Source organism: Nesoenas mayeri (genome assembly GCF_963082525.1).
Source record: "Nesoenas mayeri genome assembly, chromosome: 2".
Taxonomy (NCBI): domain Eukaryota; kingdom Metazoa; phylum Chordata; class Aves; order Columbiformes; family Columbidae; genus Nesoenas; species Nesoenas mayeri.
In genome coordinates, this window is record NC_137543.1 from 123,120,485 (window position 1) to 123,136,583 (window position 16,099).

Genomic DNA, 16,099 nt, shown 5'->3' on the forward strand with positions numbered 1-16,099 from the left:
CAAATAGGAAGGAGGACACAAAACAAGTATCTCCTTTACATGGAACTCAAGAAACAATGTATCTACACTTAAAGACTACAGCAAAATCTACATACAAAGAGGGAAAGATAGGCACACAGGGATAATCTTAACTTTGGCAGTTTCTGAGTTTTGGAATGGCTACTCAAAAATGCAAGAGTTTTACAGGGAGAAGAAAAAGAATAATGTAGACAATAAACAAACACAACAAAGAATCTGTAAAGCTGACTATACTGGAAATACTGAATCTTTGAAAATTACATCCAGTTGTCTTTCCTGACTTTCAAGACTGAAATTTCATGAAGAGCAGCTCTGGAATCCATGCTGTAAATTCCATTGCACTCCACTTCCAGAAGAAGCTAAAGAAAACACTTCTTTAGGAAATTTCCTCAAAGGAATACTTGACTCAGGATTAGAAAGAACCTCTGTTACCGTTAGCAGGTCAGTCAGTAAGCACAGAGAGCAATGGAAGGTCACTTTCCAAGGCCAATAAAAGTATTTCTGCAAATTGGGAAGCTGATCACTTACTAACTGGGTGGTGGTTTACAATAACCAGAAAACAGAAATAAGTGTATCTTTCAAAATAAATTCAAAATAAGCAGCAAACAAAGAGCATCTGAATATTCAATTAACATGCAAGTGAACACAATTAGATAATGGATAATACCATTTTGTACACTTATGAAACCCTTTTAATTTTGGATTCACTTCTCTAAGATGTGCCAATCAGAGAATCTTTAAGTGTTTATAAAGAAAATCACAAACTACAATTTAAAAAGTTGCCTGAAGTAGAACAGCGACCCCAACCAGCTGACCAGCACCAAAGTCAACTCGTAGCCAGAACCACACCCAGGAAACTATTCTACTCTTCCCCCTTTCTTCCAGTGCACTTTCTTGTGGGTTCCAGCAAGCTATCCTAAATCTAAATTCAACAGATCGTTTGCTTGTATATCCTTCTGTATCAAGGTCTCATTAAGTAGTTTCTTTTTAAAAAGTTCCAGAGTTGGAAAATGAAAGTCAGCTCATTGTAATTTTACATGTCTATAATTGCTGTTCAGTAAGCATAAATAAATATGTCATAGTATTAAAAAAGTAGGCTACTACTGTTAATAGAAAACCTCAGAGTATTTTATTTCTGAGATGTTTGCTTAGATCTCCATATTTCCTTATCTGCTGAACTACCTCTGCAAACAATATTTTTAAAGAGCTCATTATAAAATGTTGCATTAAACACAGAAGAAAGCTGCAACTTTCCCTATACTATAACAACTTTCTGGGTGCACACAGGACAGCCTGTACTCCACATGTATAATTAAAGGCCACATACGGTCCTTAAACTAATGGAGAGCTATGAAATAGATTGACAAGATGAGAAAATAAAAGATTTTTCCTCCTCTCTAGTGAAGAAAATTGAAGAAGATGAAAGCCATCAGAACCTACTTAGAAGAAAATAAAAACACGCTCCACATCCACTGCATGCAAACCAGGAGACTTCTCAGGAGGACAGCGTACCAGCCTGAATCACAGCCCATCTGCTTCTGGCATCTCTGGTGGGTACGTCATGAGGTGATTTGTACAGACAGCACTTTAACACATACATATAATTTACTTATTTCTGTTGAAGCTGTAGCAAAGCACGTGCATGTTACTGATCTGGTGTGGACCTTAGCTCTCTCAGCCATCTGCTAATAAGCTACAACACCATATGAGCAGGTGAGAGTTGGACAGAAATGTGAGAAACACATTTATAAGGACCCTTCGGTACCTACTTTGGTGTGAGAAACCATCATTCAACTCCAATAGTAACACATATGTACATATGTAAATTTGAAGTTTCTTTGTTTACAGTGTGTATTCTCAGGTATAGAAAGGTATAAACATAACCAGAAGAGTAAGACTCCACAATTTTAGTTCATTAATAATAATAATAATAATAATAAAGAAAAACTGTGGCTGTTATGGACTGGTTATTGGCAAGATACCCTGAAAAGTTATGCGAGGTCAGCAGGCACAAAGGCTACCTCTGTATGAAGAAATGCCCTCATGAACAGTAATGGGCCTGGTGACCAGCTGGCGTATGATGAGAAAGCCCATATCTACCTCAGTTAACTCCTTTGGCCTCTGAAACAGGACGGCTGCAAGCAAACCATTCACAAGAGATGGCAACATGCAGGAGGAGCAGTAGCTGGTACAGCCAGAAACCTTCCGGGCACACAGCACGGCAAAGCGATGTGCCAAAACGTGACTGGTCACCAATGTGCCACAGTTTTTGATGCTGCTGTTCTTTTTTGAGAAATCCTTCACTGATGGTATCAGAAATTTTGTATGAGAAGGGAGTGTGAGATTTAAGCCAAACAATTACATGTTGTTATGTGACAGTTTACGCAAAATAAGAGAGTAGTTTCCAGTTCCCGTTTCCACAGGACATTAGCCCCTGTGCTTACAAATAACTGGAGCAGCATGCTTAGCATGGTTAGCAAGTAATTTGGGATAATCTCTGCACTTCTATAGCACCAGCATCACTGCCAGAAAAAAAATTAAAGTCATTAGTAAAACCAATTATTCTCACAGCTTAATATGAACCCCTGGTCTATGAGGGCAACAGGCAGGATAAGAGGCAGATTAGCTGTGGATGTATGTGCTATACCTCCCTACAGATGCTGCTGCTTTTTGTCTGTCTCTGCTCCAGAAGCTCAGCGCAGGGCAGCAGCAAAGGTATAATCCACAACTTGGACCCAATGCACTGAAAATCTAATACAGCATTCAAACACGCAACACAATTTTCACTTTTGTTATCTGTCATGGATGGCAATTTTTTTTTTCTTCATTCATATCATTCACATGACCCAGAAAGAGATTTTAAAATACGTGGTAAGACAATTTTTTTTTCTGATCCCATCTATTTTATATTTACTTGCTCTCAGTGGGCTTTCAAGAAATATATGCTTCCCCATCCTTCAAAAATTTGAAATAAATTCCGTATATGCCAAAAGTTTCATCTTCCAAAGAGAAAAATTAATTAAGAACTTACTGAAACAGCTATCAGCTTTTAATGGGATGCTTGGATTTCCTGGTTTGGTTATTCTAAAAACTAAACTTTCAAAGACAGCATTAAAACAATCAGTTCTCCTCTGATAGTACAAAACATATAAAAATTCCAGATTTTCAGTACTACATTTAAATCAGTTGCAACTCATTCAGTGTCTTTCTGCATATGGCACTGCTTTCTGCAAAGAAATGGCTTTGAATGTTGCTACACTGCAAAGTGCTTACAGTTTAAGATCGGATGACATTAACAGTACACAGAAATGTATCTCGAAATACATTTTTCATCTTCTAAAAAATGATTGTTGATTTAGCTGAAACTAGGAGCAATTTTCTATGATTTGAGGAATTTTTCATAGCTGTATATGAACGACAGCATGCATCTCCGCTGCTGGCACACTCACTTACTAATACAGCTTAAATGGAGATGAATACAGCTTGATCATTCAAGCTGATCTATATTTTTCTTTGAACCAATAGAAGCTTTTACAATTGCATTGCTGCAAACAATATCACCTCTTTCCATGATACAAATCACAGTGTGCACAGACTTTCCACTTTACATTTCTTTTTGTTGCAGTTGTAGGTGATTAAAACATGCCAGGAAAACAAAGCCAACCCAATATACAGAATGTAATTTAGCTGGTTTTATGAAGTTCACTTTTAATTTTTAGTGTTAGGTAACGGAGAAAATTTTATGTCTAGATCCTTAATTCCCAGTAAAGAGGCATAAATATAGGCTTAAATATAATTAGATTATAGCTAGAAGCTAGCATGTGCAAGAGTGGTATTATCAAAAAGAACTGCTGCTTAAGATCCCTCCACAATCCCAGAACAGCCTAAGAAAATGCAAATCTGCCCTTATGTGATATAAGAGGCACTATTAAAAGAAAAAGGCATCTGTCCCAAAGGAAACTGTTCCACAAAGGAAGCTTTGCTATGACAACCTCCAAAATATTTTAGGCCACTCATCAAAATTTCTTGCAGACCAAAGCATAATGTCCTTGTCATCAAACAGTTCCACTCTCTGTTAGTAGCATTTTCTAAATGACTAATGCCAATCATGGATTCATAACCTGCAGCAGGGGAACCCCAACCCTCCCAGTGTCCAGAAGGACATCACCCTGGGGGACATCATGCAGAATATTATTAACATATCCATGCTCTGGGCACCTAATCCAATGGCTCGTGGGGACAGGCTGCTCTGGAGGGTGACCCAGAGTGGATCTAGTTTAACTGCTTGGAATCAGCCATCGAAGGAGTTCCTCTCTCCACTAACTGCAGAGACAGCCCAGTCTTTAAAGTTAAGCAGCTAATTTTGGGCCACAAGTTGAGTAGTAGAACGTCCTCCCACTGCATCTGTAAGCAAGTAACACAAAGCTGTAGCAAAATGTCAGCTTTTCTCGCAAGATAAACATACATGCGGATCAGCAAATCTGGACAAAGCAAAAACTCTTTCATTTTCTCTCTTTTTTTTTTTTTTTACTTTTTCTTTCCTATTTTTTTATTTTATTTTTTTTTATTTTGGTAGGAGTCAGTCCTACAGAATTATAGAACTAAATTTCAAGGTTTATATCAATGCCTATGTTCCATACTACTTAAAGTCTTTGCAATAAAAAACCCCATATATATTTGAGTCAGGAAGGTGTCAAATAGACATATTTTCATAGCTGAAGACCTTTGAAAATACATTAAATGTGACTACCCTTTTAATGTGATGATCCCACATTAGATGTGGTTCTATATGAAAACTCTGATGGAAAGAAAGCTATTCTTCTTTTATGATAAAAGCTGACCTGGAACTACTTGGTATTGAAGTAGACTTATGTACATTTTTGTCTGTTAGCATCAGCAGCAGGCAGAGTGGCACCTTGATCATTCAGACAAAACTGCTGGACCATAAACCTACCCTCTTACAGACTGTGCTGTCTTCTCTCCTAAAACTGCCTGAGGCATCTTTGCTGCCCACCGAATTCAAGCCAGGAATGCAGGCAGGGCTGCCAGCAGAGGAATGCCATCTTTTACGTGCCCAGAACAAGGGACAAGGCTTTCAGAGACAGCTGAAGCTGCCAGAACACCAGCTTCTCCTCCTCGCCCACACAATGACGGCATTGTGCGGGGGATCCAGCCCGCTACTCTCAGTCTCCCTTTTTGCAAACCCAACTACAATGACGAGGAGTCAGGTCAGGACCAAAGAACTGAGCTTTTGGTGTCGGCCAGCCCTATAACCACTTGTACCAGCTGGATAAATGCAAGTTGCCCATTTTGTATGGAATTGGTTTGCGTGCTATCTAGCAACACCCAGAGACCAGGGAAAGAAAAAAAAAAAACAAAAAACAAACAAACAAACAAACACAACGAACCAACCAACCAACCAACCAACACAGAAGTCTTTAACTGAGGTCATGAAACGCACAAGTAGATTCAAAATCGGCCTCTGAAATGCCACACAGTTTACAAAATAGTATATTGTGTTTTACACATAAAAAGATGGACTCTCTCTGGAATTTTTCTTAAAAATCCAAATGCGCTGTGAAGATCAGTTTGGTTTTGAGTTTCTAATACAAACATAAAGCCACTGATAGGCTATGAGGCACATCAGCCTTTTGCAGCATTAACACCCAGAAATAAAGCCATGATTTTTTTTTTTTTTTACACCAGCTTAAAACACAAAAAAATCCTGACTGCTAACTGAGAAAAAGGTTGTGATATCAGTCTTCTGAACACTTCCAGATTTCAGATTTGGAGGGTCAGAATCCAGGTATTCTAAAACTACAATCACAAATCAAATTTTCAGCATGAACATTATAAAATTAGAAAACAAGACAGCTTAAAAAAAATTTAAATAGCTCCTAACCTTCTTTTATGCTTCAAATGTGCATATTATGAAATACTCCAGCCTCTAAAAACCTTAAAAAATACACTAGTATCAAAACAAGCCACAGAACATTCTTTCTAGTGAGGCACAGTACTGAAGATTCTGGTGATGAATAAGACAGAAGGATCACTTTAGAAAAGGGTGATTAGAATACCAAGAAAATGTTTGGCCAAGGAGGTTAGGAGGTTGTCCCCAGGTACCTGAAAGAATAAGGTCCAAGTATGAGAGAGAGTGGGGAAAAAGCAAAGGAAGGACAGAAGAAGGGGCAAATTGAATCACCACAAAAGACGACCACAGCAGTGATTTGACAATGAAGGCAGAGGAAAAAAAGAAAAAAATGTGTGTGAATTACAATGCTACAGATCAAAAATGATGGAATGATGTCCGAAAAAACAGCATGCTATGAGATAAGAGCTGGTGATGCCACACAGAGAGAGGATGGTAAGTTCTGTCTCCATGCACTCTATGTCCAAGGTAGCAGTGAGGTGAGCAAGAGGACACACCAGGGAAAGACAGCAGAGAAGTCAGAGATGGGGTAACTTGGAAATGATCCATGGATTGATTAGGGAAGATAAAATTTCCAGTGAGGTGTTCCCCAAACTGAGCATCAGAAAGTCATAATAACCATCCACAGCTCTCCAAGGGCTCCTGGCTGGCAGAGTCCCCTTTAAAAATATACCCTTTATGAGCAGAATATGGCCATGGCCTTCCCCATTGGTCTCTCAATTAAAGAGTGCAGTAGGTGATGCTTTTTAGACAGAAAACCAAAGAACTGAACCTCAAGGTACAGCATTAAGAAGTGGATAAAGAGCCATTTTTGGAGAAATTTAATAAACAGTAAACAAAGTAGGAGGAGAATCTAAAGAGGCCTGAAAGGCAAGAAAAAGAAAGCCTGCTGAATCAAAGGCAGTCATCAGCCCGAAACCTTAAGGACAGAAAGCTGTCCCTTTGCACTAGGTGGAGACTGCTAATGATCACTGTGACGGCAGCTTCACTGGAGCTCAAAGCAGAAAGACAAAGGAGAAGGAAACAAAGAGAAAACTAGAAGAAAACCATGGGAGAGCCAGCATAGAAAAACAAAAGGGATTGGACCCTAATTAGATAAATAGATGAGCAGAGTTTTCCATTTGAGTTTCCCTTGAGAAATAAGACTGCCAGGAGTTTGAAAGGAAAGGTAAACCAGTCAGAAAGGAAAAAGGAAAAGACTTGAGAAAAGGACCTCAGAGCAGAGGGAGGTGCAACGCAGTCAGAAAAAAAGAGTAACTTTAAGGTTTAGCATCCCAGAACAGAGATGGCAAATCAGGTGAAGAAAGAAATGGTGGAACTAGGAGTGAAGAAAGAGAAAATGGCAACAAGGTGAGGGGGGGGGAAAAGATTATTAATACTTTATTTGGCTGATATTTTAGTCTTGCTTCTATGGAATGAGCTTTGTATAACCCAGCTGTCTGTAAGCGAGGTTGCCCACCATTCCAAAGGCTTTTGAATATGCTGGTCAGCTTTACTGAAACTGCAAATGTTGAAGAGCATAAAGTTATTTGAAATTGCGTGGAGATGTATGTTGAGGTATAGGAGAAATAAATCTGTGTTTCCTAACTAGACGAAAGGCTGTAACATGAATTCTCCCTTATTATTGCTTCCAGATTCACCCGAGAATCAGCATGAAACTCCAGCTCCATACTGAGTAGAAGCCTTCAATGAAACACAGGCTTGCTAATAAACGTGGGTTAAACAATTGGAAGGCAGAGATCCACAGGAGACAAAGCTTCCCTAGCAGCAGTGCTCAATGCTCAGTGCTTATTTAAATTCGCAAAGCAACTGGCTAAATTTTTGTATGAAGAAGGCAGGAGAGAAAGAGGAGCATGAAGAACTGATACTGGGAACCAAGAGTGATGGTAGACTTGAGTACGGACAGAAGCCTGGATGGCTGTAAATAGGAAGTACAAGGTGGCAGCCTTCTTATGATACAGGACCAAGGAATTAATGTGTGAAAGCAAGTGTAGAGCAAAGATCAAGGAAAAGAAAAAGAAACCAAACAGTCCAAAGGGGCTCAAGAGAAAAGGGTAATATTCTTCTGAGAAAATAGTAGAAGCTGGCAATGCAGTGGTTTCTGAGGCTGTCTCTGGTGTTGCCATCACGTACTGCTGCCGGCTGTCACACAGCACATCATTTCTGTTGACCTGAAAGCTCAGAAAACTTTCAACAGCAAATGCAGTAAATGACTGTCTGCCAAATGGACCACTGGTTGACTAAGTGGTCTCTGTTCTTTGCCAGTTCCTGGCACTTACTAAGGAAGTTGATTCAATGAGTGGAAGAGATTTGCAAAATCCTAGTCTAACCTGTTGAAGAGCTAGCATCAACTAACCCAAATATTAGCAGTCTCATGCAGCCAAGTGACTGATTTGAAATCTTGTTATTTCTCCTAGACTGACAGTTCTTGTATGTAACTAATCTATTTTTTTTCTTTTAACAGCAGCTATTACCAAATACTGAATTACCCATCTTGCAAATTAGCAAATAAGTGAACATGATTTTTCTGTTGTCACTGAATAACAACTAACACATTACAAGAGGGATATCTTCATGTATTTTGACAAGCGTGGTGTTGCTTTTATTATTTATGAAAATGCTTTGCAGTATATCAATAAAAGCCTTACAGAGTATTTTTGCATATTTTTCAAAAATAATGAAGTCTTAGGCACATGTGACCTTTCTGCCACAGTCTGCAATTACATCTGGGCTCAGTGGGCTCTGTGGGTGAGTAAATGACACCAACATTTGTGTGCTAGCATCTGAGTATGATGAGGTTTCCTGTTTAATGAAATCAGCTACAGCATATTCTTACCATAGTTCTTCCTAACAGACACTTAACTTTTGATAGTTTTGTGGCATCGAAAAGAAAAAAATACAGACATGATCTCCAAGAAAAACCTCAATACCAGAAAGTGATTCTAAAATTGAGGCGAGCCTAAATAGTTACTTTCACTTCTTCAGTATCTACATTTACAAAATAGGGGGGAAATCAGACTCAAATCATCTAGTTTTCTGCGTAATGACACAAACCCAGGATTATGATATGTCACTACAAAAGGCCAGTAGCATGGAAGAAGTTGTAGGTTCACAGGATAAAGTAAAAATAGCTAACTATATCTGAAAAAGTATTATAAAATTTCACAAAATGCCTTTTATTAATTTATGCTAATAAATTTATTTATACGGATATAGTACCGTCACATTTTCGGCATACATTAGTATCTTCATTGTACTAAGCACTACACAATATTTTAATTTGAAGGATAAAAATCATAGGTCTTTCCTTTAATTGTTAATGAAGAATATTGCACTAGGGTACCATAACTAAGAAATTTAACAATGACAGCATCTGTCCTATGATATCTTTTTCTTTAGCATTTTTCACACTACCTTCTTCCTTGCACACATAACATCCACTGTATGTACATCTCTAACTATTGCCATATACTCATGGTTTAGCAGACATTATTTCTCTGATGTGTATCTTGTCTTTAGACATTCTTTGCTTTAGCACGGTGTATCTTCCTACTGCATCCGATTCATGCTCTGAAAACCACAGCACTGGAAAGTAGCAGACATGCCAGTACTGTGGTCTGCCAGATTAAATTCTGTGAATACCAATCTGCTGATCCTTAAATTCCCAATTTGATTTGAGATTTGTTAGATAGATAGAGACTATGCCAAAAATTTCCAGATGATCAGATCCTTTTCCCTGGATACACAGAGGTTGCAGCACACAGGAAAAGCCAGGCTGAGAGCAGACAATGGCCATGTGAGTTCTCAAGGTATACCTGACCTATAGATGGACATTGAAGAGCCTTACTATGTTTTCACTTTATTCTTTTATTACCTCCGCATCTACAATCACTTTCTCATGTTAGTCAATACTTACGGAAGTCCCTTAAAGACATACTTTGGCAGAAGTTATGAAGGGAAATAATTCCAGGCATGGCGGTCATTTACTTAGATTTACTCATGAATCAGAATTAATTCACAGAAGAAAGGTAAAGGAATCTCTGGAGACAATCAAATCACACAACATTTTATTGCTTTGCCCCTCTATAAAATGAAATGTGGTCCTATAAAAGGAAAGGGAGATGATGGCACTCACCTTACATCCTTCACAAGCACTGACGCCATAGTGATATCCAGATGACTTGTCTTGACAGACAAAACAGGGCTTGTAAACACGAGGGGGTGGAAGTGGTGAAGGAGGGCTCGGAACAAGCTCCTCAGAACTGGTGCTCTGAGTTTCAACTGCTAGAAAAGAAAATAATTAATTAGTTGAATGATTCATTAATTAATTTTAAATTGCTAATTATTTACTGTATTTTAACTATGAAACTGCCCCATATCTTTCTTGTATAATAAACATACATTTGTCTTTGCTAGCAACATTTAAGGGGAACTAAAGTAAGACAAGTAGTGACAGGACTACATGCTATAGCCTCAAAAACTGATAATTTTTCGTGATCCAGCTTCTCAACACCACAAAAGCTTCAGTTCACGTCAGATATATATTGCTTGAATCTCTTACCAGTCTCCCAAGATGGACAACCTTGGGCCTAATGTTCTGGTTTTAGCCTATGGAATTGCATGGGATCCACGTATGGACACTGGATATCAACCTTCAAAGGGAAATTGTTTGTGGCATGTACCCTTCCAATCAGTACCTAATTCTGAGAGAGCTCTTACATCTCTTGCCTTTATCTACAGAAAGTAACACTTGCAATGTGCAATTCTGCCACAGCAGGATAGAACCATGCATCAGGACATATGTAAAGAGACAAACAACTAAGTATAAGACCTGAAGAGAAAATTACCAGAACAAGTCTTTTTTTTTTTTTTCAATCTGTAAAACTAGCACAACCCAGCAGCACTTCCTCACCTACCTTCAGATTTGTAACACCAGAAAACCTCTCTGAGAAAAAGCTACTTACACATTACGACCCCAACATCCCTTTATTGCCTTAATATTTCTAGATGGTCATTTGTTTAGAACCTGCTGAAAAGCCAGTTATCCCTTTCAGGGAAAGGACATGAAAGCTGTACGACGCAAGATAAGACATATGAACTACATCTTTCCAAAACATCTGCATTAGTTTTCTGTGATATGCTGTCATCATTCCTCACATTTATTGTAGATGTGCAATACATTTTCATGTTTCACCTAGCTGTTCTGCTGCTTCTCAGATAAATCCCTCTAACTTTTCAAGAGATACACAGAAATGACAGGATCTGTGAACTCAGATCTATCCAGAAATATTAGGCACTATCAGCAGAGCTAAATCTCAAGAGTACTAACAGCAGGCCCTAAAGAATATTACTCAATGGAAAATCGGAGACAAGATTTACTGTACATGATATTTTTCAGATTACAAAGATGATATATTTGTATTAAACTCATGATTCATTGTCAATTCGTGTTCTGCACAATTCACAGAGGGCACTGAGGAGCACGATACAACTCCTGATTACTTGAGAGAAGGCCTCCTCTCTACCATTTTTACTTGGGTAAAGGTACTATCAACTTCAAGGACGGGCATTATTGAGAAAGAAAATAAATGCTAGAGTGAAGTGTTAAAGGCTCTGATTCTAAGCAAAGAAATATCTTTCAAATGGGAACAACTTATTTATATATCTAAAAATAACGAGGCTGTTGAAAAAGAGAAAATTAAAATAACATGTGACTCCATAAGCTGCAATATTAAGACAGCGTCCAGAAATCTACTTCTCTCTTTCAGCATTAAATACACTGAACCTTGGTAAACCAAATATCTAAGGGTTCCTACTCTACCAAGCAAACTTTAAAGAAGTTTTTTCTTAATGAAAACAGAGATGAGAACGATCATTTCTTTTAAACAGTAATTTTTGGTATTTAAGAGAGACAGGCAATGCTCTGTTATTGATCTCCGCACAGCCATCCTGCTTGAATCAATAATCTATTAGTACTTTTAAATTAAAGTTAGATTCATCAAATGCCCTTGAGAGGCCTCAAAAATTCTGTGCCTTATTTTATGCTGGTACATGAATTATGGTGGCTTCCAATCAGCCTGTGGAATGATAAAATTTAGCTTTAAAACGCTAATGCCAGCAGACAATGTGTTTCGTATTAGCTCATTCAACTCTCTCACAGTCCATCTGAAAGGCAGTTTTTAGGCTTCTCATGGGAAAACAAGGTTGTGTCATTCAATAAACCAACTGCACTCCTGCAATCCTCCTGTGATTTCAGTTTGGGGAAAGGAGGCTTTGAGGAATAATACCGATATACTTCTGCTTTTTTGATGATTTCATCCTAAACAAGCCCCAGCATCCAATAGCAGTGTTCAAACCACAAACCATATGTACAACAGAGCTCTGTCAGGCACCGGCCAAGCATCAGGAACTTGCGATACCCAGAAGAGATGAAGCAACCAGCTCAGTTCATAAATACACAACACAGTCAGCAACTGAAGAGCTGAAGGTGCTGCTAGAGAATATTTTTCTGGATGATTTGAAAAGGTATGCGAGAAGGAAAGAACCCAGGTAAACCAGAATACCCTCCCCTAAAACACCCTATATATATATATATATATATATATATATGTATATATATATTTATATGGCAATAAAAGGGCTAATTTCTAGTCAATATAATACTTGCATTAACTGAACAACCATCTAGAGAGTCTGATTTTCTTTTTTATTTTATTTTTTTAAGGAAACCCAGTTTGGGAACATTCACTTTTTATCACAGGAAAGATGTAGAACTTTCTGGAGAAAACTTGAACTCCAGTTACACATGCTTGACTCTTACTTGGGCTTCTGACTTACTATTCTTCTTTGGATTTAACCTTTTTTACTCTTTATTTGAAAACGTATGTACTGCCAGCATGGAAGTGCAGAAATCCAGTGCAGGCATCTGTAGCAATTCATGCTCAGCAGGTATAAAGCGTTATTTCTGTATTGTGTCCATGGCCAGCAGACGCAAAACAGCAGAACCCACTTTCTTCTATGCATGTCTGCACACGCGAGGTGGAAAAAAGAAAGAATGAGGGGTGGACAAGCTGACATTTCCAGAACAGCCATTTTTAAAGCAGTCTTATGATTTTAGGAAGAATTCAAATATATAAAACAATTAAAAACAAAACAAAACAACAACAAAAAGCTACTTCTTTCCTTGTCCTGCTGTCTTGTCCTGAGGGATGTGACACTTCAGGGTCCCAATTCACCTGAGAAAACAGAGCCTCAGCACTGTCACCCAACACCTGAATGTCACTTAAGCACACAGGGACTCTCGAACAATCGGTCACTTCACAATTCCTGAGATGTCTGAAATATTTCTAAAGGTTAGATAAAGCAGCAGATAAGATCTTTAAAAGCACAGTGTGCTTTGTGAGAGCTAATTTACTGCCAGCTAAACCATGTTGACAGATGGAGGAGGTATTTTACTTTGTGACCAACTAGAAGCAGGCAGGCATTATGAAATGCCTTGCGTTTCGCTAGAAACTTAGATTATTAAGCTTGTATGTTAATGCACACTTTGGACAGTTGAGTCTTAAAAGAATAAGAAGTTGTAAAGCAAATGGCATTTCCTGGATAGCCTCAAGGGAGTTTTGAATTCTGAGCTCAGGGTCCCTGGTGGGAAGCAGCAATTTCAGCTAATTAGGGTGAATAGCAAAGTGTTGCATTTGGTCAAAACATTCTGTTAACCCTCATTTTTGTTGGCACCAGCAAGAGTCTGGATTTTTTGCCTCTTTTTTTCTTTTTTTTGTGAATTCACTGCAGGAGTGCAAGGCACACAGCTCACATACATTAGGCAGAAAGTCAAAGGAAACGCCAAAGTTCAACTAAAGTACAAGTAATTAGAACCAGATTCTCTGCTGCTTGTATGTGTGCATTTGATTGTAGAAGTTATTTATAAGCCTCCAAACATTTGAAAAAATAACTATATACTGTAGATCATTTAATTTTTATGTCTCGTCTGGAAAAAAAAGTCTGCTTTTAATCATCTTCCAGGAAAGAGCCAGGAACTGGGAAAGTGGGTCTCAATTGTTTCAATACAAATTTCTCTCTTTCATGTGCCACATAAAACTATACTATAAAATTAAATCCAAAATATCATTGACTCAACCCCTCCATCCTTTTTTTTTTTTTTAATAAAAAACTTCTTTGAATTCATCATGTTTAAATAGTTTGCATTGTTAAGAGGGTTTTTTTTTTTTTAAACTGTTGTTTGGAAGACAGACAAGGGGAGAAGGGAAAAAAAAAGAGTGAGAGAGAAAGAAAACATTATGGTGGAGACTTGCCAGCCTTGACTTAGTAACCTGGCCATGACCCTCCAGCAAGTGTGTGTTTGACCCGGTCACACATGACTCTGGCTGTGGACTGTTGCTGGGTTATAAGTCCCAGATATTTTTACCATATATACAACAGGTGGGGATCACAGACAACAGAAAGACGAAAACGAAGTTGTTTCTTGTGTGAAGACTCTTATTTTCTCGCTTGCAAAGAAAACGACACAAAGCAAAGAAGTTGTGCTACTATTTCATGGATGGGCACTCGCTGTGCTGGATCGGTGTTTTGCCCTGGGGGTTGTTGGCGTGGAGGCTGAGTGGGCTGAGGGCAGGAGGACAGAGGAAAAGGCTCAGGGGAAACCATGTGCAAACGTTAATAAACGCAGAACAAATTACCAAACTGTAACATCAGAACTACATACAAAAAAACTCTTCATAGGGCCAGGTACGCCTCGAGGTTCAGGAGGGAATGCGTTCATTCCAAGTGAACACAACATACCTGGACTAAAACATAGGCTGCTGCAATAACTCCAGATTGACATATTATCATCAGGATTTTCAGAGGTACTTAAGAAAACAAGTTTTTCACATTTGAGGCTTTTTTGTTATTTACATCTTGCTAGGTGCACACATCTGCCTTAAAGTCTTGACGTTAAATGTATGTTATTCTATTTTAAATCTTGATTACAATTTTTCCAGCTTTAATTTTCATCAAGTCATAGTTCACGTCTTCAAGACTATCTAGGTCTTAAAAAAAAAAGGTATTACTTGGGCTGAAAGTCAAAAAAGTCTCTAAGTCTTCAAGGTTGCTTTTAATCTGAAAAGGGCCTTTCCACTTTCAACAGGGATATCACAAGGTGACACTTTATGACATGATTTCTGCTTGAGGGTGCCCAATCTAAAGTGATCCCTTTCTGTTATTTGAAAAGCTAAAAGTATCCTACGGACAAATTTTCACTGTGTTGCTCAGGAATCCTACAGTATGATTAAAATAACAACAAAACTAGCAAGAAGTAGAGGTTATGGAGCTCGGAAGCCGAATTTGCAAGATCTTACTAAGGGACAAACTGCGCAGAAGGTCACCTAAAAGGTGCCTCAGACCGGGTCATTTTAAGAGCCACTGCCAGGGCACAGGCTGCCGCTGCCAAGAGCTATCTCAGACAAGGTGCCAGCCCCGATAGGCGCAGCTGAGTTGGCAGAAGCCTCTAAAGCCGAAGTGCTTTTGCTGTTATGACTCTTGTCAGTGAAAGAGCGATGCGGACAGCTGTCTTCTGTCCCCTCGCATCTGGGAGAAGAGGGTCCTGCTGAACTCTGCCCTCCATCTAGTGAGTACAAGAAGCAGTTAAACACACTCACTGCTCCGATAGCTTTACCCTAATGAAGTTCCAAGTACAAATTTGGCTATTGCTCCACCGCAGGCAGACATACCATCGGGACAGTATTTTCTTCCCCCACCCTTCTGCATCTCATGTATTTAGACAGTATGCTATTTTGGGCAGAGTCTCAAAATATGCTGTACAGTAACTGGCGCTGCAGGACCTTCAAGTGCTACTCCAATGCAAATAATGGTAATGATGGTGATCCTGCCAAGTCTAAGGGTATTTGAATGAATGAACCTTGAAAAGCCTCCATAACCTTGAGGGGAGCCATTACTGGCAAAGCAGGTCCTCAGAGCACTTTCACTGTAACTATTTTAGCATTTCATGTTAAAACACAGAATAACTTCAAAGGATTAATCTAAAAAAAAAGAAGTCTTTGCTGTGTGTATACCAAGTTGTATTTGCCAACTGGAAAGGCAGAAAGGAAGTGCTTACATTCATCTGCTGCATCTTCCCCAGTTTAGAACTGGGAC

The 16,099-nt window shown here is 38.7% G+C and overlaps 1 protein-coding gene across 1 annotated transcript in view; it reads right to left on the reverse strand.

The window, feature by feature from the left end:
* RARB (retinoic acid receptor beta) overlaps positions 1–16,099 on the reverse strand; it is a gene marked incomplete at both ends in the record, with an annotated part of 193,169 nt that overhangs the window by 56,691 nt on the left and 120,379 nt on the right. The window contains 1 exon segment of the mRNA XM_080338653.1: positions 10,083–10,228. Coding sequence (XP_080194779.1) covers positions 10,083–10,228 — 146 coding nt within the window.